The sequence below is a fragment of the Oncorhynchus mykiss genome, chromosome 12 (assembly GCF_057628025.1).
Source record: "Oncorhynchus mykiss isolate SJ-2025 chromosome 12, ASM5762802v1, whole genome shotgun sequence".
Taxonomy (NCBI): domain Eukaryota; kingdom Metazoa; phylum Chordata; class Actinopteri; order Salmoniformes; family Salmonidae; genus Oncorhynchus; species Oncorhynchus mykiss.
Genome location: NC_143033.1, coordinates 52,025,302 through 52,046,872, shown reverse-complemented (window position 1 = coordinate 52,046,872; position 21,571 = coordinate 52,025,302). Strand labels below are relative to the sequence as shown.

At 40.1% G+C, this 21,571-nt stretch overlaps 1 protein-coding gene across 2 annotated transcripts in view; it reads left to right on the top strand.

The window, feature by feature from the left end:
- Nucleotides 1-13,746: 13,746 nt before the first annotated feature.
- LOC110537739 (PDZ and LIM domain protein 4) overlaps nt 13,747-21,571 on the top strand; it is a 68,282-nt gene continuing 60,457 nt past the window's right edge. For both annotated transcript variants that reach the window (XM_021624093.3, XM_090192749.1), the window contains exon 1: nt 13,747-14,203. In XM_021624093.3, the coding sequence (XP_021479768.1) occupies nt 14,111-14,203 (93 nt within the window). In that variant the 5' untranslated portion in view covers nt 13,747-14,110. The remainder of the gene's footprint in view (nt 14,204-21,571) is intronic.

The following is a 21,571-nucleotide window of genomic DNA, read 5'->3' as shown; positions in this document are numbered from 1 at the left end:
CCGTTCTTGCTGTGAGATGTTACCCCACTCTTCCACCAAGGCACCTGTAAGTTCCCAGACATTTCTGGGGGGTAATGGCCCTAGCTCTCACCCTCCGATCCAACAGGTCCCAGACGCGCTCAATGGGATTGAGATCCGTGCTTTTCGCTGGCCATGGCAGAACACTGACATTCCTATCTTGTAGGAAATCACGCAAAGAACGAGTAGTATGGCTGGTGGCATTGTCATGTTGGAGGGTCATGTCAGGATGAGCCTGCAGGAAGGGTACCACATGAGGGAGGAGGATGTCTTCCCTGTAATGCACAGCGTTGAGATTGCCTGCAATGACAACAAGCTCAGTCCGATGATGCTGTGACACACCGCCCAGACCATGACGGCCATCCACCTCCAAATCGATCCAGCTCCAGAGTACAGGCCTCGGTGTAACGCTCATTCCTTCGATGATAAATGCGAATCTGACCATCACCCCTGGTGAGACAAAACCACGACTCATCAGTGAAGAGCACTTTTTGCCAGTCCTGTCTGGTCCATCGATTGTGGGTTTGTGCCCATATGCGACGTTGTTACCGGTGATGTCTGGTGAGGACCTGCCTCACAACAGGCCTACAAGCCCTCAGTCCAGCCTCTCTCAGCCTATTGCGGACAGTCTAACCACTGATGGAGGGGTTGTGTATTCCTGGTGTAACTCGGGCAGTTGTCGTTGCCATCTTGTACCTGTCCCACATGTGTGATGTTCGGATGTACCGATCCTGTACAGGTGTTGTTACACATGGTCTGCCACTGTGAGAACGATCAGTACAGACATTGCAATTTATTGCCCTGGCCACATCTGCAGTCCTCATGCCTCCTTGAAGCATGCCTAAGGCACGTTCACGCAGATGACCAGGGACCCTGGGTATCTTTCTTTTGGTGTTTTTCAGAGTCAGTAGAAAGACTTCTTTAGTGTCCTAATATTTCATAACTGTAACCTTAATTGCCTACCGTCTGTAAACTGTTTGTGTCTTAACGACCGTTCCACAGGTGCATGTTCAATAATTGTTTATGGTTTATTTAACAAGCATGGGGAACAGTGTTTAAACCCTTTACAATGAAGATCTGTGAAGTTATTTGGATTTTACGAATTATCTTTGAAAGACAGGGTCCTGAAAAAGGTTTGTTTCTTTTTTTGCTGAGTTTAGCTAATAGATGCTCCATCGTTTAATTTGTGTTGATGAGAGGAATCACTTGAAGCCATTGCATCTGGTCAGTTTTGTTTAGTTTTGCCCAGGGGATTGTTGTTAGTGTCCACCTTCTTTTCAAAAAAGCCCACATTGGGGGAGGGGCGGGGGCCAGAGCAGGTAACACCGAACATTACAATTGGTTGTCTTTCAGAGAATGGAAAAAATATGTCTGCTTGTATATTTAGCAATCAATCCGCCGATAGGAACATCGTTGAAAGACGTCCAATGGCTCTATCGAACAAGGACAACCATATCTACACCCACGCAAATGTATAGTGCGATCAGTATAACATGGAGCCTTCGCAAAATGCCATAAAGCAGGACTACATTTATTTTTTGATCCCAGACCTCCCATCTACACACCAAAGACGTCATAGGGTGTATCATTCAGCGAGCAAAGTCCTGACCTGCCTTCCTCCTGGGCAATAATGTGTGAAACACATCTCACTGTCCTTTTTTGTACAATGTAGGTATTGCCATTTAATTTTTTTTTTTTTTTTTTACAATTTAACAAAATATGATACAGATAATGCCCCATTATTCCTTCAACCTACACAAAACACCATGCTACACGTGGGCACATTGTGCAAAACCCTTCCCTCCCCAACACAGGAACACCCCCCTCCCTCCCCTCTACCGGTATTAGCTTCCCTGACTAACAAAAAAAAAAAAAAAACAGAATGACCTTCACATTCCATGCTAGAAAATAAATTCTTCAACACAAAAACAAGTAATAATAATACATTAATGAGGAAAGTAGTAATAAGGCAGCTAAGGTGACATCTCCAGAAACTGCTGAAAGTCCCCCCAGACATCAGTAAATTCAAAGGGTTTATTACATAAATTGTATGTTATTTTTTCAGATGGAATATAGGAAGATAGTTATTTTAGCCACATCTGCTTGCTTGGCGGAGTGTCACTCTTCCATATAATAGCTGTGCATTTATTGGCTGCAATGACTGCCAATTTAATGAATCTGGTTTTGCTACAAATATTAACTGGTAGAACACAATCATCTCTGAGAAGAATAAGGGAAGGATCTAGTGGTACCGTCATATTGGTGACCTGTGATAAGATCTGAATAATGTCTTTCCAATAATTGCCTCATTCAGGGCAGGACAAAAACATATGCATAAGTGTGCCCACTCCCGTTTTACACCTTGGGCAAAACGTTGAATATTTAGAAGTGATCTTGTACAGTCTCTCTGGAATAAAGTAGACCCTATGCAAAATATTGAATTGCATCAACTTGTGCCTTGTGTTAAATGAAAGACGCTGAGCATCAAAAAATAGCTTTCCCCATTTCTCATCCTTAACAATGAGACCAAGGTCATCATGCCACTTCATGCATGATTTCAGAGGTTCATCGTTCCCCAACAGAGTTTGAAGCCTCGAGTACATGTAAGAAATGAAACCTTTTACCCCTTTCCTTTCCAGCCACAGTTGATCAGTTATAGGTTTACTCATGGACTGAATCCAACCTCCCTGCTGAGTGGCAATATAATGCCTAACCTGTAGGTACTTGAAGAAATGAGTTTGAGGTAACTGAAAATGAGATGCCAGTTGTTGAAAGGATGGTAGTTCAACTTCTCTATAGAGATTACCAAATGTTTTAATTCCTTTGTTGAACCAAGAAAATGTAAAACCATCTCTCAGTGCTTTGGGTAAGATTGGGTTATTAGAGAAAGGTGTTAGTTCATATATAGATCTAAGCCCTTCTGTTTGTTTACAGACTTCAATCCATATATTTAAAGTGATTTTAGTGAAAGTGTTGTTTATGAGACCTAGCAAAGCTTTAGGTGGGCTAATATAAGGTATAGGCAGGTAGCCTAGTGGTTAGAGTGTTGGACTAGTAACCAAAATGTTGCAAGATTGAATCCCCGAGCTGACAAGGTCAAAACCTGCCCTTCTGCCCCTGAATAAGGCAGTTAACCCACTGTTCCTAGGCCATCATTGAAAATAAGATTTTTTTCTTAACTGACTTGCCTAGTTAAATAAAGGTCAAATAAATGTAGCAGGGGTCAGATACTCCTCCTCTATCTGTCTCCAAGAGGGTGAACTTGTTGTTGTATCTTGCCATACCCACACAGCCTTTAACTGAGATGCCCAGTTTTACAACTGGAAGTCAGGTAGAGTAAGTCCTCCTTCTGAGTATGGTTTGCATAAAGTTGTGAGTTTCACTCTGGGGGGTTTCCCTTTCCACAGAAATGAAGAAACCTTCTTATTAAGTTGTTTGAAAAATACTTTGGGAATAGAAAAGGGCAAGGTTTGAAAAAGGTACAAGAATGTTGATGATATATTAATCTTTACACAATTGACCCGCCCAATAAGAGAAATTGATAAATCCTGCCATCTATCCAATTCTTCCCCAACCTTTTTGAGAAGTGGAGTATAGTTCAGGTTGATATGTCTTAATAATTTCAGAAGGAATTTGCAATCCAAGATATGTCATTTTCTGTGGTTTCCAAGAAAACGTCTGGTCTAAGATCAGGTTCTGCATAGCTGCCCTGTTAAAAGGCATAATTTAGGTTTAGGTTTATTTTATATCCTGAAAAGGTCCAAAATTCTTTCAGGATGTCAACTAATGCACGGAGTGACATTTCGGGTTTAGTGAGGTAAAGCAAAACGTCATTGGATAGCGAGACCAGATGTTCACTCCCACCAATACGAACACTATGGATGGATGGATGGGATCATAAAGCTTCTGTCAGTGGCTCTACAGCCAATGAAAAAAGGAGAGGACTAGAGGGACAAACCTGTCTTGTGCCACTGTCTTGTGCCACAAGGTCCAATATTCATCCTCTGTAAAACTTCAAACAGGTAGTTCCATTCTATGCGGTCAAAAACTTTTTCCGCATCTGATGAAGCTGCCACTACAGATTCTTGGTCATTCTCTACATAATGCATAATATTAAATAATCTTCTGATATTATTAGGAGATGAGCGGTTTCTTACAAAGCCTGTTTGGTCCATATCAACTAAGTCCGGAAGAACCTTATCCAGTCTAAGAGCTATGAGTTTCACAAGAATGTTATATGAAGTGTTCAATAGAGATATTGGTCTATACGACCCACAAAGCAGAGGATCTTTCCCAGGTTTTAACAAAACTGTGATCAGTGCCTGTTCAAGTGTGTCTGGGAACTTTTCTGTCTCTATGGCATAATTAAACATACTGCAAAGAGGCTCAATTAGTTAGGGTAAAAAGGATCAATGGAATTCAATAGGGAATCCGTTTAACCCTGGTGATTTTCCCCCAGCAGTGTTTGAAAATGGATTCTCTAATTTCCTCTGATGTAATCTCTTTTTCCAAGTGCTCTCTATCCTCATCAGTTAAAGTTTGTAAATTGAGTTTGTTCAAAAACTCATGCATTGTGGCTGGGACATCCCCTTCAGACTTGTACAATGTTTCATAAAACTCCCTAAAGACTCGATTAATTTCCTCAGGACTGTGAAGACCTGTGTTATTGGGTAGCTTAATAGAGCTAATAACTCTACTAGCATCCTCTCGTCTTATCTGGCAAGCAAGGAACTTTCCTGCTTTATCTCCATGTTCATAGTAGTTTTATTTTGTTCTCCTGAGAGCATTTTCTGCTTTATGGGTCATCAGGGTGTTGTATTCCAATCGCTTTGAGTCAAATTTTTGTAGTTGAGTTGTCAAATGTTACACTATGTTCATTTTCCAGATCTCTTATTTCATTATCCAACAAATCTACTTGAGCCTTATACATCTTACGAGCACTCAAACTAAAGGATAAGATTTCCCCCCCCCCCCCCCCCCCAGAGGCAGAGATGTTATTGGTGCTAAAAAATATGTTTATATGAGTGTTCAGAAATGTTACAAATGTGTGATTATTTAGTAAGTATGTGCCAAACCTCCATCTTCTTGAGGGTGGTTGTGTTTTACTGACTGGTACTGAAGCCAGAAGGGCAGAATGATCTGATATACATCTTGGTAAGTACTTACACCCAGTAGTTAAACTTCCCTTGGCTGCATGAATAAGAAGTAAGTCAACTCTAGAGTAACTGCTTTGGACAGGGGTGTACAATTAGTATTCTTTAACCTTTTGGTTGTGAAATCTCCATAAGTCCAAAATGTTTCATTTCTGCTTTTAACATTTTAGCTGCCTGTGTGAGGTTGATAGTATTAGAGGAAGATCTATCACTGGATGGGTCCAGTACCGAGTTAAAATCCCCTGCCATTATTATCTCTGATGATGGGCATGTTAAGGACCATACACATTCACAATGGTAATGGGCTCAGTGTTAATGAAACCTTGAATGTTCACAAACTTTCCCCCCTTTGTCTTGAATCTGAGATTGTATCTGAAAGGGGCAATGCCTATTAATGGGTATGGCCACCCCTTTTGCCCGAGAGGTGAAAGATGAATAGTACACTTGATCCACCCACTCTCTCTACAGTTTTTCATGCTCAGAGTCAGTCAGGTGTGTCTCCTGAAGAAGAGCTATATCAACCTTATGCTGCTTTAGATAATTCAGAATGCACTTGCGCTTGACTGGGCATTTAGTACCACTCATTTAAGTGTCATAATGTACAGTTATTAGGTGCCGACATCTTTGAAGAAAATAAGAAATAGGGAAAAGGAAAGAAACAAAATTGCGTTGAGTGTATACAACTTGTAAAAAATGAAATGATAAAAGTACAAAGTAGTAAACATCTCGTGAGCTAATACCCTGACTCTACCACAAACCCACCCAACCCCCTCCCCAACTGAGGGAGTTAAAGAACCCATACCCTTAGATGCTAGTCTTTAAGCTAGATGTACCTGCTATGCATAGCATTGCTCGAATTAGGTTCATTCTAAATGATATGTATACATTGACTGTTCCTTGTAGCATGAACATATTATTAGTCAAGTAACAAAATACAATTTGATTACGACAATAATGACGGGGAAACCTTGAAGTCTCAAATTCGAGCGTCTTTGAAAATGTTCGTAATCTAATTTCTCCTCGAGTTTAGTGATGGCGTCTTCCAACGTCTTGTATTTTTGGTCCACTTCCTCGTGGACGTCCAGGATGGCAGCCTGGTGGTCAGCATGGTCTTTTTCTAACTTTGTCACTCATCCATTTGTGACTTTCTGGTCTTCGTGGAATTTATCGACCAGTACATCAATTTTGCTTAGGTATTGAGAAAGTGTCTCTTGGATTTTTGTTATACCCTTGTCCATCTCCATTCTGAACCATGCTGGTGCTTCTTCCGAGCTAGCATCCACCGAGGCCAAAGAAGGGCTGTCAGAGAGGGGCATTTTTCCATGCCTTGGGAATATTTTGCTTCGGCGATACAATAGATGTTTTAACTTCCAACTCACTATTAACAAACAAGTAAACTGTGTCAAAATGCCTTCAAATTGTTCGAAAGTTTGAGGACGCTACGCTACGCTTCACCATTGACTGAAGTCTAACCTTAAACATTTTGAGTTCATGACTAAACTTAACCTTACACACTTTGAAATTTGATGTTCAACTTCTAATTATGATATGAGACTGTAAGAACTAGTTGGAACAAACAGTTGACCTGTGCATCACTAGAGTCACTTTTAACTTTAGCACTACGATTTCCTGAAATCAGCTACTTTCCTTAAATGTATCAGAAAATAACCTCTATAGTACTTTAACCACGAATTCCCTGTAAAATATTCACATCAAGCACTTCCTTTTGGTTGGTAGCCTGTATAATGCACTGTAGTGCTCCTGAACACCTGTTTCTGTACTGCGACTTGTCAAAGATAATGTTGTTTGGTCTTTAGGAGTCCATTTTGTGTCTGGCAGTTTGAAAAGACTTGTTTGAAATGAATTGTCTGGTTACTGATCCTTTAGAGCTTTCCCCTACACTGTCACAGTCAAACTAAAATACGTATGTAATTTGTTTGTTGCTTTACATACAATACTTGATAAAAGTTCACACCATATTTTAAAGACCCACTGCAGTCAAAAACGTGATTTCCTGTGTTTTATAGTTTATTAGGTACACCCAGTTTATTAGGTACACCCAACTAGTACTTGGTCAGACCCCCTTTGCCTCCAGAACAGCCTGAATTTTTCAGGGCATGGAAACGTTGCTCAATTGGTATCAAGGGACCTAACGTGTGCCAGGAAAACATTCCCCACAGCATTACATCATGGCTACCAGACTGTACCGTTGACACAAGGCAGGATGGGGCCATGGACTTATGCTGCTTACACCAAATCCTGACTCTGCCATCAGCATAACGCAACAGGAACCGACATTCATCGGACCAGGCAATATTTTTCCACTCCTCAATTGTCCAGTGTTGATGATTATGTGCCCACTGGAGCGTGTTTGTGGCCCGCTTGCACGATTCTTGACATTCTCCTGTTTTTGCCCACAGGACTGCCGCTGACTGGATGTTTTTTGTTTGATGCACCATTCTCGGTAAACCCTAGACACTGTTGTGTGTGAAAAGCCCAGGTTCTGAGATACTGGAACCAGCGCACCTGGCACCAATGATCATATCACATTTAAAGTCGTTTATGTCACTCGTTTTGCCCATTCTAACGTCCAATCAAACAGTAACTGAATGCCTCGATGCCTGTCTGTCTACTTTACATAGCAAGCCATGGCCACATGACTCACTCTCTGTAGGAGCGAAACATTTTCGTGAACGGGGGGGTGCATCTAATAATCTGTGTATTTCCACATTATGAGGTTGGAATAATACTGTAAAATTGTGAAAATTATGATAATGTTTTGTTTTTTTACTGCTGCTCTTTAATTACTTGTTACTTTTATCTCTTATTCTTATCCATATTTTTTTAAACTGCACTGTTGGTTAGGGGCTAATAAGTAAGCATTTCACTGTAAGGTGAACGTGAACGTGTTGGATTCGGCGCATGTGACTAATACAATTTGATTTGATTTAGTATAAGAGCTGTTTGAATAGACCGCCTGAAATTTCACCATGTTTTGGTGGGATGGAATTTTAGCCTGCCTGGTGACATCACCAGGTGGTAAATTAGTTAATAGACCAATAAGAAAGAGAGTTCCAAACTTCTCTGCATATAACAGCAAGTTTCCTGTTTTCACCTCCCCACTCAGACCACTCCCAGACAGTCCTAGAAAAGTTATTGCTTGAGAAATTGCTTTTGGCTAACAAATGATTTTAGTTCATTTTAATTTAAAACAATCCCAGTAAGGTACCCAGAAATGGTTTGATATTAATATAAAAACAGCTGCATTGGGCCTTTAAGCTATGCTTTATTAATTTTTAACCACTGATTGTTAATGCTTATTATGAGATTTAGAAAGTTTACTGTACTTAATCCCACTGCCTGCTAATTGGTGTAATTGTAAAATACTTTGTTGGTTTACAGTAATGTTACTTAGGCCTACTCCTAATTTTCCATTTGGTGCAGTGTATCATGTATTTGTAATGTCAAGTTCACTGGATTAAACAAGTGTTACCTAACAAGCTTTGTGTACACGTAATGGAAGCTAAATCAGCATACATACTGTGTCTGTTTGTTTATGAAAACTACTGTTTGACCTACCTCTAAAATTGACCTGATTAGCAAAGATAATAATGACATAATTTCCTCTCCTGTCCTCACCCCTCTATCTGAGATGTCAGTGGACATTATAAAAGTCCCAATCCAATGAATGACCTACTGTGGTGTTTGTTAATCAAATGATTAACCACAGCTCTTTGACCACCAGCTGCTACACAATCTGTTTGGATTACTCATCCAAGATGGCCACCCTTGACGAGCGAGGGAGAGAGCTGGCATCAGTGGCACTCAGTTGTATGGTTTTGAGGGAAAAACAAAGCAGCGAGAATCCAACACCGGGGTGGTATATGTATGCGTGCGTGCATGTGTGCGTGTGTTAGCCAGAACCTGCATCATAGCCAAGTCTAGTCTAGTCTATATGGTTCTCCCTCCATCACTAACAAGGGTTTATTTGAAGCATCCACAAGCGGGAGGTAATGAGAAGGCTTGGTGTCATTAAACATTTATATGGTGACCCGGGAGAGATGCAGCTGAAGCCAAGACAGAGGTTATCAGAGCACAGGGTTCAAATGAACTCTTTTGTATACTATTAAAGTAGTGTATCTTACTATGCATGTATAACTAGTTTGTGTATAACTAGTGTGTGTGTGTGTGCGTGTGTAGTGTTTACAGTGATGCCTGATCCTCGGGTTAAAACAAACACATTGACGCATGACCTTGCTCTTACTTCCATTTGATTAAATAAAACATTAATGTGCATGCTCGGAGATCCACTCACACCTGTTTATTTTTCCGGGAACCTTAACTAAGCGCCACGTTAAACATTCAACTGGAACACCTGGTGTGTGAATGGGTGACTGAAAAAACACAACTGTTTGATTACATATGAAGAGTTTATTTCCAAAATGCTATATCCATAATGTTTCACATTTGTGTTTTTTTCTCAAAAATTATTGCTTAAGGGTACCTTCACGTGTGTGTGTAATATATATATATATATATATATATATATATATATATATATATATATACATTCTTTAGCTGGAATGGAATGTTATGCTGTATATTTGACAGGTACAGTGCAGTATTCAGACCCCTTGACTTTTTCCAAATTTTGTAACATTACAACTTTATTCTAAAATTGATTGAAATATTTTTTTCCCTCATCAATCTACAAAACTGTTTTTTAGAATTTTTTTGAAAATGTATTTAAATAAAAAAACGGAAATACTACATTTACATGAGTATTCAGACCCTTTACTCAGTACTTTGTTGAAGCACCTATGGCAGCGATTACAGCCTTGAGTCTTCTTAGATAGGACGCTACAAGCTTGGGGAGTATTTGGGGAGTTTCTCCCATTCTTCTCTGCAGATCCTCTCAAGCTCTGTCAGGTTGGGTGGGAAGTGACGCTGCACAGCTATTTTCAGGTATCTCCAGAGATGTTAAATCGGGATTTAGCATCCACCGAGGCCAAAGAAGGGCTGTCAGAGAGGGGCATTTTTCCATGCCTTGGGAATATTTTGAACTCTAGTTCGTCCACTAAAGGACATTCAGAGACTTTTCCCGAAACCACTCCTGTGTTATCTTGGCTGTGTGCTTAGGGTAATTGTTCTGTTGGAAGGTGAACTTTCGCCCTAGTCTGAGGTCCTGAGCGCTATGGAGCAGGTTTTCATCAAGGATCTCTCTGTACTTTGCTCCGTTCAGCTTTCCCTCGATTTTGACTAGTCTCTCAGTCATTGCTGCTGAAAAACATCGCCACCACATGATGCTGCCACCACCATGCTTCACCGTAGGGATGGTACCATGTTTCCTGCAGACGTGACGCTTGGCATTCAGGCTGAAGAGTTCATTCTTGGTTTCATCACTCCAGAGAATCTTGTTTCTCATGGCCTGAGAGTCTTTAGGTGCCGTTTGGCAAACTCCAAGTGGGCTGTCATGTGCCTTTTACTGAGGAGTGGCTTTCGTCTGGCCACTCTACAATAGATGCCTGATTGGTAGAGTGCTGCAGAGATGGTTGTACTTCTGGAAGGTTCTCCCATCTCCACAGAGAAACTCTAAAGCTCTGTCAGAGTGACCATCAGGTTCTTGGTCACCTTCCTGACCAAGGCCCTTCTCCCCTGATTGCTCAGTTTGGCTGGGCAGCCAGCTCTAGGAAGAGTCTTGGTGGTTCCAGACATTTTCCAAATAAGAATGGAGGCCAATGGGTTTTTGGAGACCTTCAATGTTGTAGATGTCACGTTTTGACCTTAGTTCTGTTATTATATCTTTGTTTTAGTATGGTCAGGGCGTGAGTTGGGTGGGTTGTCTATGTTCGTTTTTCTATAATTTGGGATTTCTGTGTTTGGCCTAGTATGGTTCTCAATCAGAGGCAGCTGTCAATCGTTGTCCCTGATTGAGAATCATACTTAGGTAGCCTGGGTTTCACTTTTGAGTTGTGGGTGTTTATTTTCCGGGTTTGTGCCACACGGGACTGGTTTGTTTGTTTCACGTTGTTTGTTTTGTATTTTGTTGTGTTCAGTTTTTCTTATTAAAGTATGGACACTTACCACGCTGGAAATTGGTCCGATATATCTTACTCGTCATCAGAGGAAGACGACAAACATTACAGTAGAAATGTTTTGGTACCATTCCCCACATCTAGGCTCCACCACAATACTGTCTCGGAGCTCTACGACAATTCCTTCGACCTCATGGCTTGATTTTTGCTCTGACATGCACTGTCAACTGAGGGACCTTATATAGACAGGTATGTGCCTTGCCAAATCATGTCTAATCAATTAAATTTACCACAGGTGGACTCCAATCAATTTGTAGAAACATCTCAAGGATGATCAATGAAAACAGAATGCACCTGAGCTCAATTTTAAATCTCATAGCAAAGGGTCTGAACGCTTATATAAATTAAGTATTTCTGTTTATAAATTAGCGACATTTTCTAAAAACCTGTTTGGCTTTGTCATTATGGGGTATTGTGTTTAGATTGATGAGGGATAAAAATGATTTAATACTTTTTAGAAAAAGGCTGTAACATAACAAAATGTGGAAAAGTTAAGGGGTCTGAATACTTCCCGAATGCACTGTCTCACCTAGCTATCTTAAGATAAATGCACTTACTGTAAGTCACTCTGGATAAGATCATCTGCTAAATGACTCAAATGTAAAATGTAAATATTTTACAAACAGATTTCATATTATTGTAAAAAAAGATATATAATATTGATGTCCTAAATCATGTCCTTTATTATTTATTTGAAATGATGTGGAAACAACATTGATTTAACCAGTGTGTTCCCAGTGGGAAGTGATAGGTTTGAAGCAAATACATGTCGGTCATTGATCAACCCCATGCCATGATTAGATAGTGAAAACACACACATCTTTCATAATGTTTTTAAACAACAAAAGCAAATTTACCAATATTTCTGAAAACTGATATATAGCATTTTGGAATGAAACTCTTCAAATACAGTGATGGATTGCAAAGTAAATTGACCATCAGCAGGCAGGGAAAAGCTGCAAATAGTTCCTTTTCATCTTTACCATCATCACATTCCTATTCATTGTCACTATCACCATAACTCACTCTCCTGATGAGTCGTGGCTGATGGGCACATTGTATAGACCTACTCTATAAACTGAGGTTAACTAGACATCATTTGGCTCTGTGGTTGTCTAACCATTACATCTGCTTCTAATGTTCCACTCAGCATTTTCTAACCACATGAATTAAACTGCATCATTTCCATAAATGTTTTCATTTCCCTATGGGACCTTTAGACAGTGAATTTGCAGTGCCACCATTGTTCTCACTGTCTGTAGTACTGTCTCATACTATACCACGAACCATCCGCAACGCTGGCGACATACATCTCTCAAACAAGCTGAGACACAAAGACAAACCTTCGATTTTTTTACTTTACCGAAAATGTTACCTATTGTACATCTGCAGGCCATAGACAAGTCCTTAAGCTGGGGGTGTCGAGACATTTCAACTGTGTTTAAAAGGAAGAATGGGCATAATTTACATATATTGTTTAGAAACAGAAAGGCTGTTGACCAATAGTTTGTGCAACACTTGCATTGACACAGATTCTCCAGACACTGGCATTGCGATAGAGCTGAACAGCTCCAGGTTGCAACACAAATGACTCATCTCAGTCTCTTACAAGTGTACTATGGCTCCTTAGAATGTTGGACACTTCAAATATCACTGGTTTGATAGGCTCTCATTGACAATCGCATTCCTTTTAATCCGTGTGTATACCTTTCAAACCCATTGAATCATATTTGATTGAGAAAAGAGACAGAACAGCAAAATGCTGCCAACGGTTGTGATCACAGACAAACTCACGCACGCAAGCATGCACACACGTACGTACACACGCAGGCACACACACACTGTCCGATACCATTAAAATGTTTATCATTAGACATCAGTTACATCAGTCAGGCTACTCTGAGGCAGGTATAGATATGTTTCCCTCTGACTCACTCTGACTCAATAGTATTCACCAGCATACACTGAGACACATCTTCACTTCCCATGTCTGTTTTGTTCGGAGACAGGGCTAGCCTAGCCATGCTGGAATGTCTATGAGGTCATAGACTCACACACAGAAATCATACTCTGTGAGTCACTGTATAATTGCCTGAGGAAATGAGGGAAGAGACCAGAGGATCCCATAATAAATTGACATGGTGTGTTTTTGAATGTATCCACATTGTCATTTTTTTCAATCAATCTCAGCTGCTGACATGATCATTTTTCAGTTCTATCTATTGTTCAGTTGCTTTATCTGGATAGGTTATAGTCCACAATGGATTTTCTCTCTGTAGTCTGAGTAATGGTGATGGTGGTGTTTTGAACAAATAATGCTGTCCCACAATCTCATACACACACACACACACACACACCCCTAACTGGACCCTGGGAACTGTTTTATAGTAGCCATCCCAATCATTTACTTTTCTTTAGTTAAACAAATACAGTAGGTACTTCTAGACTAGAGTGTATGTCATCCTCAACCCATAAAGAGTGGACTTGTTTCCATAGAGCCGCGTTTGCCTGGCTACACATCCACATCACTCCGGTCAACTGACGTTTCTTTGTAACGATCGATGGAGCAGCGGAATTAAATTCAGGGTGAGTCGTCAGGCAAGCGTTTCGTTGCACTCACGTCCCTCCCATTCAGTCAACTCTGTACGAGGCGGGCAGTCAAGCGTCTTCATAGCGCAAATCCCCATCACACGTCAGAGACGACATCATTATTTAAGGTTGAATCAAGTTGGGAAGAAAGTTTTGCGACAGACAGTGTTGCCAAGCAGCTCCTAGGTAGTGGACCTAGTTATTTCGCCCAGTTTATCGCCCAGTTCTTACGGATATTATTTTTATAGATCAGCAATGCCACACACCGTGACATTGAATGGACCCTCACCTTGGGGTTTTCGACTGGTCGGTGGAAGGGACTTCAGTACACCGTTAACTATTTCGAGGGTATGTAAATGTATTCCCATGTATTTATTCTCATGTCGAAATAGGATTGCTTTACCCTCATAAGGCGTTTGGGCTAATGTCTTTCATCTAGCCTAATTTGGCACCACCGCATAGGGTACTAGGGGGTAACTAGCCCCACCTAAGAACAATGTCTAATTGCTGACACAAAAAAAAGCAACGTTTGGAAAAAAAATTGGTATGTGGTTAGGCAAATAAACTATAAAGGGAAATAAATGGCTACAGTTTACACTTTCTTTGTTTTTTCATGAAATGTTGTTTTAGAAAAGGGGCATTTAAAAAAAAAAAAATTCTAAGTAAAACTGATCAAATTGATTTTAACACACTTGTGTGAAACCCTATGCCATAATCTTCTACCGGGGTAAATCATTGGAATGGAATATAAATAATACCATTAAATGACATTGGAATATAACATTTAATAACAATAACTTAACTCAGTGTAACATTGATGTGGCAACTCTCTTATGCTCTGCTATTGCACGATTGTAATTCGTACCTGTAGGTCACAAGTAAAGCTATCCCTAGTAAAATTGGGGCACAACTCATGAGCCCACATCCTGCACTGCTCACACCTTATCCAGTCCCCACTTGTGACTGAAAACAGGGGGAGAGATGCCAATTGAAAAGGTCTCTCTTAAAAACGTAGGTAGCTATCTAGCTATATGACATAAAATATTTTGTAAAATAGCTAAAAGGCTATAAAGTTGCATTAACTGTAAAGCTATCCATCACTAATGGAAACATTTACAACTGAAATTAAGTTGTGTTATCTTTTTTAATGTATTTTACCTCAGACGATCTGGAAATAAGATTGCTAGCTAGTACTCCTAGCATATTATGCTAACTAGCTAGCTGGCTAGCATTTACTGCTAGTGAAGTTGCTAGCTAGCAAGTTAGCATAAACTAGCGCTAACTGGGTTAGTCATTTTCTAAATGACAGTTATAAACAGGGCTAGTTGGGGGGGGGGGGGTGTCTTAAAGCTTTCCTTCTTGTATATTAAAAACAAGTTATAAATCTAACCTCATTGGAATATATCTGCAAAAAATTTGATCAACTTATCACAAAATTGTTTTGTTGAATTATCTCCAAAAGTTGTGATGACACAGACATTTTCCGTTAAGCAAGACCAGTAATTTTGGGACAACCTATGGTCTTTATATGAATTACAGGGGCGCAGTTACCCCAGGGGGCTAGTTACCGTCTACTACCCTAATTGTGAATTCAGATGGCTATTTGCCATGGAATAATACCAAAATGTATACAGATGGGGATCCATGTAATGCTTACCAGTCTAATGAGCTAATGCACTCCTTCAAATTGAACAATAGAATATTAGTTTACATTTCTCAAGTTCTCCATTTTCTGATCCACATGTTTAAATTTAATAATGGAAAACTGTTTTAAAATTCAAATTTTTCTACACTGTAGAATTGAGATTTTAATCGTTTTCAATTTTATTTTGAATCGTTTGTAAAATATATATATTTTTATTGGTGTGGCTGGGGAAACGGATGCTTTCTAAGTATGTGGTTCATTTGGACGCAAGTAGCCTAGGTTTGCGGTATAGCTGAGACAAATGCAAGCCTATAATGGAGACTATGCCCCTGTTTTGAGATAACCTGTGCATCCTTAATTCGTCCCATCCTTGAAGACATCACCGATAGATGTGTGAAAGGAGATTTTACGCTAGGCTACCAACCAAGTCATGTCGGACCAGTGATTAGACTATGATCATTGCTCATCATTGATCTAATATATACTGTATATTTAGATCAATGATTATTTCAAGAATGGGAGAATCCACCCATGAATATATTTAAATGGCGCCTATATGCTGCTTTGTAGGAGTGATCCATGAGTTGCCTCTCCTTCCACAGACACTTAAAATCCCTGCTTCTCTCCTCTCGCAGCTGTTGGATAGGCTGATAGGCCTATAATGCCGATATGCTATAGTCTAATTTACTTTCACTTGCCCACTTTAACCTACTGTTAGTCTACGGGTTATGGGTACTCAATCTAGTGGACAGCTGTAGGTTTAATCTTGGATTATAATGGGCTGCAAAATAGCGGTGTTGTAGAAAATTTGGAGGGCCTCCAGGATCACAAGATAATTAACCTACAGTCGTTAGAAGGATAGTTGCCGGGGGGGGGGGTACTGTTAATAAAGCACCATGGATAAGGTCCTTAGTTTCTTTTACACACAGATGTTTTGTTCCCCCCTATTCTGAACGTCCCTCTCATCATATAGACCTAGCTGTTAGACTTTTTAAGCTACTGTAGGCTATGCAAGGTATTTGTCGAGGCTACGCAGCAGAACTATGCAGCGAATATGGAGGGCAGACTGACAGGGGCTCAGTCCCAGGTCTCTTCACGGTCAGTGACAGTGCCAAGAGAGTTTCTTCATTTGGATGTGCTCATCGTGTATAATGTCCGTTTTGAGTGTACGCCTGCAATCTGAAGTTGCCAGGAGGAAACTTGGTGTGTGTGTGTGTGCACAGGGACACCTGTTGTTGCAACACAATCTCGCACTCAATTCTTGCAAATATGTACGAAAAGTATTTCAGCAGATTTTGTGCATTCTTGTGCGTTTTGTGTGACTTAATTCATAGAAAGATACATACATTTATGTGGGACTTCATTTGAAAAATGAAGGGGGCAAACTTCGGAAAAATCTTTTGAAAGTTTTTGGAGCAACGCATTTTGGGCAATGGTGTTCTTTGTTTGTGTCACACACTTATTTATATTAACAAACAAGCGTGTTTACAACCCAATATTGTTAATCAACCAGGTTGTCACTGAAATACATATAATATAGTAGCTTTACATTTCTATTTTTGATTATTAATGCCAATGCTCTTTTCCATTCTTGTTTTTGCTTAATACTTTGGGATACTATATTTTTTTGTTGTTACGATGAAGATATTTGATTGGGGAATGGGGATGCATTTTCATGTTGGGAAATTAATTCATCTATGAATGTGGGGAAACAGAAGACTTACAACAAAAAATCTGCTTGGTTTTAATTCCCCTGGTGTACCTGCATGGTATTTGCAACTATAACAAGTCGGGACTATGATCAACTATCAATATCATTGCAGTTAAACAGGTTAATGTAAAATAATGTATTATGTTGGCTTGCACTTACGACACTTCCAAGGCCGTTTCATGATGATTATTACGGTCGTGTCAATCATGTTATATACTTAAGCTGTTGTAACAAGGTATATGCCAGCATTGTAGGCCTACTGCCTCTGCCCAGAGGCCTACTGCCTCCGCCCAGAGGCCTACTAGGCTTTCATGACAACGGCCATTGGAGCACACTTTGCCACGCATGAGCCCTGGTTCGCGTCCCTTTTGCAGCTTTCACTTTCTTCTTCTACACTGATGGCAGGGTTGGGATCACGTCCAGCTCACGTCTAGTTATGTGATCTTGTTGAGGGAAGCATTCTGTTTTTCAACATTGTGTTGGGTGTTATTGCATTGATATATCTGGTGAACAATGGATAAGCAACAATGGGCGTTACGGATCGAAGCAGTCACTACAGGTGTGATCAAGCCTTACATCAAAGTTTCCTGAAGCTGAATAGAAAGTGCTATGCCCTGACCAGTTATTCAGAAGAAAATCATCTGTGACTGTCTAATTTAACTAAGTACACTAACCAGTGTGGACCCAAAACAAACACATTCTACACATTTACAAACTATCTATTTCAAGTGTTATTACAACCATGGTGTTCTTTTGTTACTGAAGCTTATACATCTAATAATCTGACAATGATCCACATCATATGGGTAGACAAATAATGTAAGTGCAGCAAAACACAACTATCCTTTTTGTAGGATGCAAACAAGTAATATGAATCACAGTTGGTCCATCCTGTTCTGATCTAATAAGATGGATGTAAGATTTTCTACGGCCTTGAATCGAGGACTTTCCCAGTAATAAAGTTCTTGAAATTTTCCAGATTGACTGACCTTCATACCTTAACATAATGATGGACTGTAATTTCTCTTTGCTTATTTGAGCTGTTCTTGCCATAATATGGACTTGGTATTTTACCAAACAGGGCTATTTTTTTCTTTATTTATTTCACCTTTATTTAACCAGGTAGGCCAGTTGAGAACAAGTTCTCATTTACAACTGCGACCTGGCCAAGATAAAGCAAAGCAGTGCGACACAAACAACAACACAGAGTTACACATGGAATAAAAAAAACATACACTCAATTAAACAATAGAAAAAGTCTGTATACAGGGTGTGCAAATCAGGTAAGATAAGGGAGGTAAGGCAATAAATAGGCCATAGTGGCAAAATAATTACAATTTAGCAATTAAACACTGGAGTGATAGATGTGCAGAAGATGAATGTGCAAGTAGAGATACTGGGGAGCAAAAATAAATAATTAACAGTATGGGGATGAGTTAGTTGGTTGGGCTATTTACAGATGAGCTATCTACAGGTGCAGTGATCTGTGAGCTGCTCTGACAGCTGTTGCTTAAATTTAGTGAGGGAGATATGAGTCTCCCGCTTCAGTGATTTTTGCAATTCGTTCCAGTCATTGGCAGCAGAGAACTGGAAGGAAAAGTGGCCAAAGGAAGAATTGGCTTTGAGGGTGACCAGTGACATATACCTGCTGGAGAGCGTTCTACGGGTGGGTGCTGCTATGTTGACCAGTGAGCTGAGATAAGGTGGGGCTTTACCTAGCAAAGACTTATAGATGACCTGAGCTAGTGGGTTTGGTGACAAATATGAAGCGAGGGCCAGACAACGAGAGCATACAGGTCACAGTGGTGGGTAGTATATGGGGCTTTGGTGACAAAACGGATGGCACTGTGATGGACTGCATCTAATTTGCTGAGTAGAGTGTTGGAGGCTATTTTGTAAATGACATCACCGAAGTCAAGGATCGGTAGTATAGACATGTTTGGCAGCATGAGTGAAGGATGCATTGTTGCAAAATAGGAAGCCGATTCTAGATTTAAGTTTGGATTGGAGATGCTTAATGTGAGTCTGGAAGGAGAGTTTACAGTCTAACCAGACACCTAGGTATTTATAGTTGTCCACATTTTCAGAACCATCCAGTGGAGCGATGCTAGGCAGGCGGGCAGGTGCAGGCAGCGATCGTTGAAGAGCATGCATTTAGTTTTACTTGCATTTAAAAGCAGTTGGTGGTTATGATATCATTTAGGACCTTGAGCGTGGCTGAGGTGCACCCATGACCAGCTCGGAAACCAGATTGCATAGCGGAGAAGGTACGGTGGGATTCGAAATGGTCAGTGATCTGTTAACTTGGCTTTCGAAGACCTTAGAAAGGCAAGGTAGGATAGATATAAGTCTGTAGCCGTTTGAGCCTAGACTGTCTCCCCTTTGAAGAGGGGGATGACCGCGGCAGCTTTCCAATCTTTGGGGATCTCAGACGATATGAAAGAGGTTGAACAGTCTAGTAATAGGGGTTGCAACAATTTCGGCAGATAATTTTAGAAAGAGAGGGTCCAGATTGTCTAGCCCAGCTGATTTGTAGGGGTCCAGATTTTGCAGCTCTTTCAGAACAGCAGCTATCTGGATTTGGGTGAAGGAGAAATGGGGGAGGTTTGGGCTAGTTGCTGTGGGGGGTGCAGGGCTGTTGACTGGGTTAGGGGTAGCCAGGTGGAAAGCATGGCCAGCCGTAGAAAAATGCTTCTTGATATTCTCAATTATCGTGGATTTATCGGTGATGACAGTGTTTCCTAGCCTCAGTGCAGTGGGCTGATGGGAGGAGGTGCTCTTATTTTCCATGGACTTTACAGTGTCCCAGAGCTTTTTGTAGTTTGTGCTACAGGATACCAATTTCTGCTTGAAAAAGCTAGCCTTTGCTTTCATAACTGCCTGTGTATATTGGTTCCTAACTTCCCTTCTGTATACCACCCCTACCTTGTCACAACACAACTGATTGGCTCAAAAATGAACTTTTAACAAGGCACACCTGTTAATTGAAATCATTCCAGGTGTCTACCTCATGAAGCTGGTTGAGAGAATGCCAAGAGCATGCGAAGATGTCATCAAGGCAAAGGGTGGCTTCTTTGAACAATCTCAAATATTAAACACTTTTTTGGTCACTACATGATTCTATGTGGGTTATTTCATAGTTTTGATGTCTTCACTATTATGCTACAATGTAGAAAATAGTACAAATAAAGAAAAACCCTTGAATGAGTAGGTGTTCTAAAACATTTGACCTTAGTGTATCTGGGTTTTTTTTCTTCTCCAATCTGGCAACCCTCATAAAACTCAACATAGCCTTGTATAAAATGCCTTATGAAATGGTGTAATGTACACTAAAAAGTGAGGACCTTATATTAAAAGCATTTAGAAGAAAATGGTGTAATGTAGGCTCCACGAAAAATGAAATGCTATAATATTATAATTATTTTGGTGACAACCTGGTTGATTAACAATATGGGGCTGTTAACGCATTTGTTTCTGTATATAAATACATGTGGGAGACAAAAAAGGCAGTGTAGAAGACCATTGCACATTGTGCATTGCTCTAATAACTTTCAAAAGATTGTTCCAAAGTTTTTCACCCCCAAAATAATTTTCCTATGAATGAAGTGGCACGAAAATTGGTGTATTTTGCGACAAATTCAGTCGCACAAAAAATGTGTCTTTTCACACCAATTAAGCCACACAAAAATGCACTAAATCTGTTGAAATACTTTTTGTACATATTTGCACGAATTGAGTGTGAGATTGTGTTGCAACTGTCCACCAGCTCATGCTTCAAAATGTATTGAAGTGTGCCAGACTCACCACTTTGTGTCGTTATGGCTGCTGTTTGTTAGCCCTAACACCCACAAAGTCTGAATCTATTAGGTGTTCTGTTCACTTTCCATTTATTATACAATTTGAAGTGGTGAGGCCCTCTCGCTTGGGAAAGTAGCCTAGTGTTGAATGAATGAAGTGTAGCGTGCTGCCATGCTTTCATTGTGAATTGTGACAATTACCACATAATTCTGCTCTGTCAAGAAGTCCCAAACAAACCTGCTACATTTTTGCTACATGACACAGGACAGACTGTCTATGTTGGCATATCTGTTGTACTTTTTTCAACACCCACATTATGATGAGGCTACTAACAAGACAATAGCTTACTGTGGGGGTCAAATTATATCAATAAAATAAGCTTTAATAGAGTATAATATCAATTTATAATACTATATAATATATATATTTATACATTTTCATAACTCACTAAAAGCTCATCAACAACCTTACTTTACCTCAAAATATGAGTCATATGGGTCAATTTCTAAGGTTCTGAAAGAGTCGGGGGGCCAGGAGGGGACTTGGCAGTAGCCAATAGTCA